Source organism: Cucurbita moschata, unplaced genomic scaffold (genome assembly GCF_002738365.1).
Source record: "Cucurbita moschata cultivar Rifu unplaced genomic scaffold, Cmos_1.0 Cmo_Scf00011, whole genome shotgun sequence".
Taxonomy (NCBI): Eukaryota; Viridiplantae; Streptophyta; class Magnoliopsida; order Cucurbitales; family Cucurbitaceae; genus Cucurbita; species Cucurbita moschata.
The window spans coordinates 2,868,077-2,879,958 of NW_019268527.1; the positions used below are offsets into that span (position 1 = coordinate 2,868,077).

General features: G+C 37.3%; 2 protein-coding genes across 3 annotated transcripts in view; both read right to left on the bottom strand.

Annotated features, from left to right (window-relative positions):
• Nucleotides 1-1,248: 1,248 nt before the first annotated feature.
• The window catches only part of LOC111449276 (mitochondrial import inner membrane translocase subunit TIM14-1-like), a 26,173-nt gene continuing 15,539 nt past the window's right edge, over nucleotides 1,249-11,882 (bottom strand). Inside the window, exons 3-6 of the mRNA XM_023089113.1 lie at nucleotides 4,327-4,512; nucleotides 2,692-2,870; nucleotides 1,561-1,748; nucleotides 1,249-1,487 (exon numbers count right to left, since the gene is read on the bottom strand). Coding sequence (XP_022944881.1) covers nucleotides 1,592-1,748; nucleotides 2,692-2,870; nucleotides 4,327-4,512 — 522 coding nt within the window. The 3' untranslated portion in view covers nucleotides 1,249-1,487; nucleotides 1,561-1,591. The remainder of the gene's footprint in view (nucleotides 1,488-1,560; nucleotides 1,749-2,691; nucleotides 2,871-4,326; nucleotides 4,513-11,882) is intronic.
• Nucleotides 6,788-10,936, bottom strand: LOC111449273 (protein IQ-DOMAIN 1-like). 2 transcript variants are annotated; one of them, XM_023089111.1, is made up of 6 exons: nucleotides 10,781-10,936; nucleotides 10,113-10,200; nucleotides 9,737-10,033; nucleotides 9,084-9,311; nucleotides 8,424-8,543; nucleotides 6,788-7,591 (listed from the first exon to the last, which is right to left on the bottom strand). In XM_023089111.1, exons 2-6 carry the CDS (start codon nucleotides 10,164-10,166, stop codon nucleotides 6,908-6,910), a joined length of 1,383 nt encoding a protein of 460 aa, XP_022944879.1. In that variant the 5' UTR covers nucleotides 10,167-10,200; nucleotides 10,781-10,936; the 3' UTR covers nucleotides 6,788-6,907. The 2 variants fall into 2 exon arrangements, with proteins under 2 accessions (XP_022944879.1, XP_022944878.1); XM_023089110.1 differs by having other exon boundaries at nucleotides 10,481-10,936.

The window sequence follows — 11,882 nt, forward strand, 5'->3', positions numbered from 1 at the left end:
AATTGAAAGGAAACTAAAGTAGGAGGGCTAAAGAATAATTTAATAAATAATAATGCACCGAACGAGAGAGTACACTCATGAAATTCAGATCCACGTGTAAGAATATTAGTGGGCGAGAGACACGTTCTTATCTTAGAGCGCTCCACGTATATTTATTATTTTTGGATAATGATTAAGGGGAATAAACCAAGCCTCCCCTATTAACTAATTATGCCGACGTTTACTAAACATTTAATTTTTTATTCGAACAAAATTAATGAAAGAATCTCAATTATTAGAATTAATAGCGTCTAATTTTTTGTTTATGTGATGGGTCTCACATTTAATTAGAATGTAGTTTTTGTTTCAAGTCCGAAATGGTTTTAATGAATATAATATTAGGAATTTTATTATGGCATAATTGTTTAGATTAAATTGTTGTTTCGATTTAATGGGTCTTAATTAAGGATTAATTATTTGATCAACATTTTATCCTAAGATAACTCAACTCGAGGATTCTTAGAGCTTAAGGGCACGGTTGTACATGACCCGTCCAAGTAAAGTCGTATCATAGGGAAGGATTCTAGAGTCGAAGATGAAAACGATCCGTGTAATTGGTTGGTCAAAGATTACCTGTGAGATTCTATTTTGGTTGAAGAGAGAACAAAGTATCCCTTATAAAGGTGTGAACACGTCTCCCTAATAGACACGTTTTAGAATCGTAAAGCTAACGACGATACGTAACGGACCAAAACAAATAATATTTTCTAGTAGTGGACATGAGCAGTTGTTATAAATGATATCAGAGTCAGACACTAAACATGTGTGCCCCAATGAGAGATGGATTGTGAGATCCCATGTCGATTGAATCTTTATAAAGGTGTGAAAACCTTTCACAAGAAAATGTATTTACATAACAGACCAAAGTATGCTAATGATGGACTTGAACGGTTACATCATCTTATAACTTGAAGATTTAAAATTTTATCGTCGTAATTTGATAAAACTTCATAAATAGTCCCAACAATGAGAACTATTTACGATCGTTTTAGAAAACTATATGGACTTATGCTAATATTTGAAAGTCATAGAGACTAAATTCTAACTTTCTTGAAACTATGGGAACTATGGGACCAAACTTGCAATTTAACCTTCGTTCTTAAAAAACGTATTCAACAAATAAGGCGTCAATATCTTTAGTTCTAAATTAAAATACCAAAGACAATCCATATGATCGTGACAATTTCAACAACAAAAAAGCATATCCCACATAGTAATCTCCGAATAAATTTCTGAGAATCCAATGACTGAAACAATCAACCAATGAATAATCCATGTTCAGAGGAGAAAACAGATAATACTTTGACAAAGGTTGCTGTACAAATTCAATGTTACTGAAGAGACTGGAAACAGAATAATCATAAATGTCTAAAGTAAACGCATCCAGAAAACCAGTCATGGAGGATGTTATGAAAGTAAGCTTCAAGTCTAACTATAATAGTGTTCATGTTTTCCAGACTAAAGAAACCAAACTCCATAAGTGAGCATAGGTTTCCGCAGAATGCTTAAACTTTGAAGAACGTTTGATAAGGATTTCAAGCAGCATACCTCATTAAAATGCAGATGGGCTGCCTTCAGATTTTCCGAGCAGGACATCCTTGGCTTCATTGATCTTGGAAGCAAGATAATGGCTGCCACCGGCATCGGGATGGTTTGCTATCATTACCCTTCTATGTGCTTCCTTAATCTTTTCTGGAGGTGTATTTTCTCTGTTAGCCATCAAGTATAAATTTGGTCAATCCCTAGAAAGTAATTGATAAACAAAGAAAGATATGTCACCACAGTGCTCTTTCATTCAACAACAAGTTCATAGTGAAGAAGTTAGTACAGAAGCATTGCTCTACTAAGAATAATTTCACAATCATTTCAGAAACATTCAAACCAATTATCTTGTTGGTGTCTCACTGATCTCTGTACTCCAAACTAATTATGTAGATCTAATAATTAAATGGAAGGAAAAGAAGAAATGAAAAAGCAAAGTTCTTCATCCTTCTTAGAGGGAAATGTAAAGCAGAGCCTCAACCAAAATAGAAGAATTAGAAAGAATCAAGATCAATCTTAAATGACCAGGCAATAATTTGAAAACTACTTGGTTTTTAGAGAATTTGATCACAACTTATTTACAAAGAGTTTTAACTTTCATAAGAAGAATGAATTCTTAAACAAGTTTTGAAAACCCTTTTTTTCAGTGGTTGACTTGAATTTTGAAAGCATTCCTTTGGTTTGTACAAATTAAGCCTAAAAACACTACTTTTACTTGCATTCTTTTGTTATCTACCTTTTAAATTTTGAAAACTAATAAGAGTTGTTATGATAAACTTGTTTGTGTTTTGGACTTTGACTAAGAATTATAATGTTTGTTTAAGAAAGGTGAAATCATAATAAGAATGTGTACGAAAACAAACAGTTTTTAAAAACAAAAATCTAAAAACGAAATCATTTTCAAATGGGGCTCTGTTTTGTAAATATCAATGTGACATGAAATGATCATTAACTGCGTTCAATAAGTTTCCTACCATTTAAGTAAACAGCCCCAAACCATGAAATTCTAACAAAGATCGGAATATTAAAAGGCATAAGATGCAAATCCAAAATTAGCAAAGTTAGCTTATTTATTCACGAAGGACAAATTCAAGTACGTTGGAGTACTACCTAACACCAAGAATAAGAGCTGCTTCCCTCTTTGTCATTGTAGGATTGAAACCACCTTCATAGAATTTGCGTGATCTGGCTTGTGGTGGCCGTGTCTTGAATGCTTGCCAAGCTCGAATTCCATATCTACCAGCAAGAGCCGCAGCAGCTACCGCTAGGCCTGCGAGGAATGGTGTAGCCTAATGCACACCTAGAAGTTTGTTAGTCTTATTAACAATAGAACTTGGAAGTTGGAACTCGCAAATCAACATAAGTGTCAATTACATATCCAAATAAGTGCTGAAACGTTAAAGCTTGATACCCATACCCTCAATTCTTTTTTATTGGCCACTAATAATAACTGTTGATCAAATGAAATGAGTTATGGGAGGTGGGGCTTAGATTGTGTGAGATCTCACGTCGGTTGGAGAGGAGAACAAAACATTCCTTATAAGGGTGTGGAAACCTCTCCCTAGTAGACGCGTTTTAAAACCGTGAGGCTGATGGCGATACGAAAAGGGTCAAAGCAGACAATATCTGCTAGCGGTGGGCTTGGGCTGTTACAAATGGTATTAGAGCCAAACACCGGGCGGTGAGCCAACGAGGACGTTGGCCCCCAAGGGGGGTGGATTGTGAGATCTCACATCGGTTGGAGAGGGAAACAAAGCATTCCTTGGGTGTAGAAACCTCTCCCTAGTAGACGCGTTTTAAAACCGTGAGGCTGACGACGATACATAATGGGCCAAAGCGGACAATATATGTTAGTGGTGGGCTTGGACTGTTGCAAATGGTATCAGAGCCAGACATCGAGGACGCTGGCCCCCAAGGGGGATGGATTGTGAGATCCCACATCGGTTGGAGAGAGGAACAAAACATTTCTTATAAGGGTGTGGAAACCTCTCTCTAGTAGACGCGTTTTAAAACCGTGAGGCTGATGGCGATACATAACGGGCTAAAATTGACAATATCTACTAGCAATGGGCTCCGGTTGTAACAGATTGTGATTTAGTTAGGAACTTAGGAGGGGCACATTTTGTGACTAAGTCATGTGATGTAAAATAATCTTGAATAATGGGATCACTAGGAAGTTTATGGAAGAAAGAGGGTGTGCCTTTGTAAACTGAGACAGCCTAAGTTTATAAGAGCAGGAGCAATCTAATCCTTGCCCAATTCGGACAATGATAAATAATATCGAGTTCTATCACTCAAATCCAAGATCCTTATGTTATTGTGAAGTAATCCAGTCAAAGTTACAACTTACAACTAAAAGAAAAGTATTGTAAAACAGCCTAAATCAGTATTGAAAGATGCAGTGATTCCATTTTAGTATATTATGCATCGAATTGCAGCTTAATGGCTTGGGAAGGTTAACCTTGAAAATCGTCAATAAAATGATGGCTAAAACTCAGCCAAAATCAACTCTCAAGAAAATAACAGTAACATGGAACCTTAATCAATCATCGAGACTATAAAATTTGAAGGGGAAAATTGAAATGATTTACGCTAACGTCCAATAAGAAGCATAACTCCAATTCAAAATTAACATCCAAAAAATCACAAGCTAAAGATATATGCGAAGCATAATAACATAGAAACGAAGGAGACAGAGATAATCAGATTCAGAAGCTTAGATGCTTGGTGCCTAATGAAACCTACAGATACAGAGAGATAGAAAAAGAGAAGTGGATCGAGGAGTGGAGTTTTGCTCACCATTTGAGTGAATTCCAGTGACAGACGAGAGAATGTGAAATTTTCATCCAGAAATCCGCATCCCTTCCTTCGATTCAGAGGCGAACCCGATTCGGTTTTCTCGGAACTGCAATGACGAAGCAATGGACCTGTGGTTTTCACTTTTCAGGCGACATTGATAAAAAAAAGTTTTTTTTTTTTTTTTTTTTTTAATTTTGAAATAATTTGTTTTATTTGGGTTGGTGTTAGTATCACGGTTGTACATTTTGAGCGTGCTACGTCGTGATCTTGACACGCTCACAACAACCCTTGAGAGAAACTCAAAGGCTATATTCATTTTTCGCCTGTTTTCGTGGCTTTGTCTTCGACGTACCTTAGGTGAAGTTGTCTTTGCCAACTGAACACAATTTGTACGGAATCTAAGCATGTTTGACAACACACGCCGCCTGTGCGTGCATATTCAATCGTTTGTGACTTAACCGACTTGTCTCTACACTAAACTAAGTCATTCGGCTCGACCTTTTCTCTACTTAGGGTCAAGGTCTCTCACATGCAATGTCGCATTCCATCTTTTCATCTAGATTTTCAACAATATAGCTCACATATCATGATGTCATCCTAATTCCTGGGTGTCATCGTCCATTAGCTCACTTGGAAGATAATATCGAGAGTGAATATATAGTTTTTCATAACATGGGGACATCCTGAACATCCATCTATCCAAGTTCTATCGAGGCATTGGACTCTCCCGTGTCCATGTCATATCATTTACAGATCTCGTACTAGATAGCTGGTGCATAATTCAATCTCAGACACATGGGCATTGACGCAATATCGGCACACTCGTGCCGTCCAACATTGTTCTTGAAAAACCCATTTCAAAGAAAGTCACCTAAGACACTCGTCTCACAATGCACACCCTCACCGTAACACAGAAGTAGCTTACTTAAGCCACATGGTCTAGGAGTGGTGAAAAGATGACACCATGTCTTGAAACTATGTCTCGTAAGATGCACTTTGAGGCATTTTCAATCTGGTAGGTGTAGACATGATTTTGGTGAACGGTCATACGGTGTCATGGAGTCCAATTGACACCAAATTTGGCGATTATCTTTCATATGGATGGACGAAAACCCAACTTTTGCTTTGTCCCTCGTGTCGACATTGTTGCTGTGAATGTTTGCTGAATCCACCACACCTAAATGGTGTGAAAGTTATCTTATTTATAATCAAATAAATTACAAGGATATGGAAATAGTAATAAATGGAAATAACAATAAATGGAAAGATACCTATAGTAATAAGGCAAATGTTAGATATTTGCCTTATAATAAAATATCAAATCTAATATATATGGTAAACTATAATTTATTACTAAATATCCTTAACAGTTGCCTCTATCTCGCTTAATTGTAAGAATTTTAACTTTTTTTTATAATGGTACAAGGCATTGATTTTTAAAATTTCATAGGTATTGTTTAAACATAGTGCTAAAGGCAAATGCAGTTATAAATTTTTTAAACAAAGTATTATTGAAACTTTCGAGAATTTAAGGATATTTTTATTACTTTAGCCCCCGTACAAGTAAAATTGAAATAATAAAAAATAGAGATGATATTTAAATTTTCTTACGTGAGAACCCATATTGGTTGGAAAACGGGAACAAAACATTTCTTACAAAGTGTAAAAATCTAAGTTCGAAAGGAAGAGCTCAAAAAGACAATATCGATAGACTTGAGCTATCCTTAATTAAAGAATAGACTCGTACTGCAAGAATATTTACTTCCATAATCTCATCGTTTCATTTTTTATTCGCAATAACTCCTTAGATTTATTTATGGCCCTCAAAGAGCCGTATGACCTTCGCTTTATTTTGTCTCACTCTTGAACTCCTTCGCTCCTCACCCCTTTTCTCAAAAAAAAAGGGGGAGAAGTTTATGTCTCAACGAATCACACGTAGAGATATTGATAATACACATAGAGTTCTCTTTCTAACCATACAATTAATCACACGTAGAGATATTGATAATACACATAGAGTTCTCTTTCTAACCATACAATTACTAGTACGCCGATTGTGATTCCCAATACAGTAGTCAAAATAGGGACAAGCACCCATAGAATTCCATAGACTTCTTAGACTCTCAAACTGTCAAGGGATACATTGACAGATACAACATGAACCAGTCAAAGAATACAAACAAGAATCCTCACAATTTACAATAGACAAAACAGATTTACAAATGGTTTCAATAAATAAACAAATCTTATTACATTCAAATAAGAATTTCAGGAAGAGAAATGGTATGGGAAAAAGAAAGGAAAAAAGAAAACGACACTCAAAATACTGATGGTCGGCACTAGCAAGAAACATATATATATATATATATATATATATATATATGTATGTATGTATGTATATATATATTTCCTCACTCACTTTGGTAAGTAGAAACTGCTGCAGAAAGCAGATGGTGTAAAAGCATGGATCATCGAGCCTATGGGAGGACTTGGCTAAACTCTCTCTGCTGCTAACTTCCTCAGCTTTTTAATGTACTTGGCTACTATTCACAATGGGAGGACTTGATAGCCTCCTTGGTTTAGCAGGGGAACCTGTAATGGAGAGCCGCTTCTTTGCAGAACCTGTGCTTGCAGATCCTTTTTCCATTGCCTCTTTCTTCAGTGTCACAGATGGACTTGCCAACCGGGACCGAGCCTTAGCAGCCGTCTTCGACGTTGGCGTGTAACTCGAAACTGAAGGTAAACTGGCAATGCTTATGTCATCCCTGAATGATGACCCTCCTATACTATGCCTCCGGGTGAGCTTTGAGTTGACACTCACGGGGCTTCTCATGTCATCATCCCCACTCCAGCTGCCTACCTTTAAGTTGGCTGCATTTGTTTTCTTTTTGCTAGATGATGAAGATAATGCTCTAGGAATGGAAGGTGACTGATGCCTATGCACTTGGCTTGCCTTTTGGCTAGTAGGAGTCCTTGGAGAAGGCTTCGTATGGGAGTTCGGATCGCGACGAGCATAAACTTGGATTATGTCGATTGTAGATGCATGAGTTGGGACGTTTGTGACAGAATTGTGATCTGGGTGATCGGCTGTGCTTTGGAGTTCCCATGGGCGAGCTGCCATCCATCTCTCCAACCAACTCCAGCCCCAGTAGGGATTGTTTGAATCCATGACAGAATGGGTTGTAGTTTTTGAAGAACTCTTCCATGTTCGCTGAAACAATGGGTGTTCGGATCAAAACTTATTTCCATGTGACATTCTAAAAGGGATCGGTACTCAATCCTATTATGAGCGTTCTTTCAACATTCTGATAATAGAAAGCAACAACTAAACTGCAAGGAGTTGCTATAACCATCTGATGTTTATATAAAAGATAGTGAAGTGAGATAATATATTTGGTACCAGCAAATTCTTTCTAAACTATCCGAAAGAAATTGTTACGGTCCAACCTCACCGTTAGTAGATATTGTCTTCTTTAGGCTTTTTCTTTTGGGCTTCCCCTTAAGGTTTTTAAAACGCGTCTACTAGGGAAAGGTTTTCACACCCTTATAAAGAATGCTTCGTTCCCCTCTCCAACCGATGTGGGATCTCACAATCCACCCCCCTTTGGGGACTAGCATCCATGCTGGCACTCGTTTCCTTCTCCAATCAATATGGGACCTCCCAATCCACCCCCTTTCGGGGCCAGCGTTTTTGCTAGCACACCGCCTCGTGTCCATCCCCCTTTGGGGCTCAGCCTCATCGCTGGCACATCGCTCGATGTTTGACTCTAATACCATTTGTAACGGCCCAAACCCACCGCTAGCAGATATTGTCCTCTTGGGCTTCTCTTTCCGGGCTTCCTCTCAAGGTTTTCAAAACGTGTCTACTAGGGAGAGGTTTCCACACCCTTATAAAGAATGTTTCGTTCTCCTCTCCAAGGTTTTCAAAACGTGTCTACTAGGGAGAGGTTTCCACACCCTTATAAAGAATGTTTCGTTCCCCTCCCCCAATGGATGTGGAATCTCACACTTACTATAGGTAAAGAAAAATGAAATTGTAGTACCTGATGCGAGTGAGCATAAGCCAAAGCTCGTTCTCTTCTTGTTGCGGCCTCTTGCCTGTTCAATAGTTTGGCTTCCATTTGTGCTTTAGAATGGGTGCTAGGATTCCAGACATCATCCATCTGTAGTGCAAGTATAATGGTTGCAAATTACAATAGAGAATAGAAGGTCAAAAGGAGCATTATTTTAATTAAAACCCATCTATACCACTTGAAGTTCGATTTCACAATTTTTCTTAGATAAGCAGAAAGCATAAAGTAACTGCAAAGAACAACAGTTGATCAATGATACTTTATTGTTAAACAAAAAGAAGAAACTAAAAAGAAAAGAAAAACTTCCCTGCATGATGATAATAGATCTTTGGTTTAAATTTGGACCTTCGTACATGTTTGTATATTATATGTATAACAGCCAAGCCCACCACTAGCAGATATTGTCCTCTTCGGCTTTCCCTTTCGGACGTCCTCTCAAGGTTTTTAAAATGCGTCTACTAGGGAGAGGTTTCCACACCCTTATAAAGGGTGTTTCGTTCTCCTCCCCAACCGAGGTGGGATCTCACAAAAATGTGTATACACTTGGCAACTTGGAACAATTTATTTAAGTACCAACAAGAAAGGTAAAACAGGCGGCACAAGTTCATACGGCCATAGCAACAGACTTACAGAAGTTTTGAACTTCTCATGATCTTTCTCACGTTTGTTACAAAGTTGCCGCTGGAAATCCTGATTTTCTTCCGACATTCTTACTCTCCTTGCACGAACCTCTGACTGTACATGTGCAAGAGTTTGCATACTTTTTAAAGTAGAGGCCACCTGCCGTTTCACAGAGTGGCCTTGTACCAACGACCTCAATCTCATTATCGCTTTGAGACCCCTTGATACTTTCCTCGCCTGTATGGTAAAAATCATTCATAAACACTAGGGAATATAATGATGCAAATCATTGCCAATGCTTTTCAATATCCAGCAGAAGAAAATCTCTTTCAAATCCAGGATAGAGGTGAACAATATCGACGAATGCTTTCATGATGTTATGAATAGCAACAAAAAAAGTGAATGAGCATACAGATTCCAATATCTAAATCTCCCATTTCCAAATAAAGAGCAACATCAATTATAAATAACCTCTTGGCTCGTGTATTGTACCAATTCATATATTACTCAGAGATAAAATTTGGTTATGAATTCTATAAATCTCTGAAGAACAGATAGCTGGAAATAATCATAAATTCATGTTTGTTTCATTAACAACAGTTACAGATGATTCTAATCGCTTTAAAATCTCAAACTTCCATGTAAACTGGAGTATAAAGTACCTTATATCCACGAAAGGCTGATTGAATAATAATAGCTCCTGTTTCCTCAGTCATTTCTGGCTTACAGGGTATAATACTGGGTAGATGTTCATCCTCCACAGCCAGCTGAGCTTCATCAACAGCAGGCTCCACCGCCTCGGAATGCGGAAGCTCGCTCGGTTCATCCTCCGGCTTAGTTTGATTGATATCATCTTCCATAGGAGAAGGTTCTGCGGGAACATCTAACAGGGATGGTTCCACAAATGTGTCCACACTCTCCTCCCTTTGGAACCATTTTTTCTTGGATCTTTCTTGTATCTGTTGAAATAACGTATCTGTAAGTTAAAAGGAAGATTTCCATATGACTAATAAGTTAACAGAAGTTGCTCCATTCGACCTTGTTACTGAGAACCTTCCTCACTGCAGCAAACCAACCCCCTTTCTTCCCCATTTCCTAGTCATTCATATGTCTTCTTTCTCTTAATCTGAACAGATGAATATCCAAACGCGAAAAGGATCATAAATAGCAATATAAATTGTGGCGTCTCAATCGATTTTTCATAGATAGAAACAGTTCATCAAATTACGAGAAAAAGCAATCAAAAGACCTAGAAATCAATCAATAAACGATGCAACATCTATATCAAAAAACTGGAAAATCTTAGCCAAAGAACGATCGTCATGCCGAGATTTTCCAATGAAACGAAACTCAAAACATAGAAGAAACAAATAAAATCCATAAGAAACGAGTGATCAGATCAATACCCATCCATGAACCTTCAAAGAAAATTTCTCTTGAAAAGCACTTATATCCCCAGAAAAACGATTAGAACAGGTCTAGAAAGCGAGAGAATAGAGGCGGGATTGGGAAAATGAACGAGTCTCTGGATTTTGGCGGTAGCAGGGGAACAAATAGGGCCGACGAATTCCGATAAAATGTTTATTTACAGAACATCATCATCATCATCATCTTCAATATCAATCACGAGCAGTAGCAACAGAATCACATTTCGGCTGCTACTCCATTTTCCCAAAGAAGAATTTAACGAAGGAATTGAATCGTACCAGAAAGCGAATTTGACCATCTTTTCGCTCCGCCATTGACACGATCCCATAACTATAAGCGATTGGTTGGTTTTCATGTCGTTGGTCGTTACAATTAGAACTCTTTTCTTTCATGGCTGAGCTTCCTTTTTCTCATTAATTTGTGATCCAAAGTCAAAATACATGGAATGTTGAAATTAATTAAAAAATGGGCAAATAACACCCAATTCTAACTCTATTTATCTCTATTTCGTCCTTTTTTATTTTTTTTATTTTTTTGTTCTTGTTCGTACCCAAAAACATATCCAGTAGGGACGGAGGAGACAAAAGGTATGACTATAACGACCCAGATCCACCGCTACGGGTTTTTCCTTTTGAACTTCCCCTCAAGCCTTTAAAAGACTTCCTCATACCCTTATAAAAGGTGTTTTGTTCTCCTTCCCACCCAATGTGAGATATTACAATACACAATACACCTCTCTTCAGGGTACGTCATCTTCACTGGCACTCATTCCTTTTTACAATTGATGTGGGACCCCACTCATTCCTTTCTCCAATTGACGTGGGTCCCTATCAAATCCACCCCTTTTGGGCCCTACATCCTTACTGGCACACTATCTCATGTCTACCTCCCTTCGGGGAACAGCGAAAAGGTTGGTACATATTCCAGTATTTGGCTCCAATACCATTTATAACGACTTAGTTCCATTTATAACGATTTAGTTCCAGTGTCTGACTCTGATACCATTTATAACGATTTAGTTCAATGTCTGTGATACCATTTATAAAATAAGAATAACATTTAGCAACAAAAAAAAAAAAATAATCGAGTTTTTTACAACCTGCTGAAACATTTTACAGAGCTGTAATTAATGAAATTATGTGCTAAAATATCATTCATCTTTGTGTCATGTTTAATCAATAACCCATTATTGAACTAAAATGATATTTTAACTATAATAACTAATTTTTCAAAAGACAATTAACCAAAAATTACTCAAATTAATTAAAATTTGTAAATATTTGAAGAATCTTCAAAAAAAAAAATTGATAAAATCCCAGGTCGGTTAGGTTAAATAGCTGAAGGATCTGAGCTGTAATTTTTTTTTTTTTTTTTTTTTTT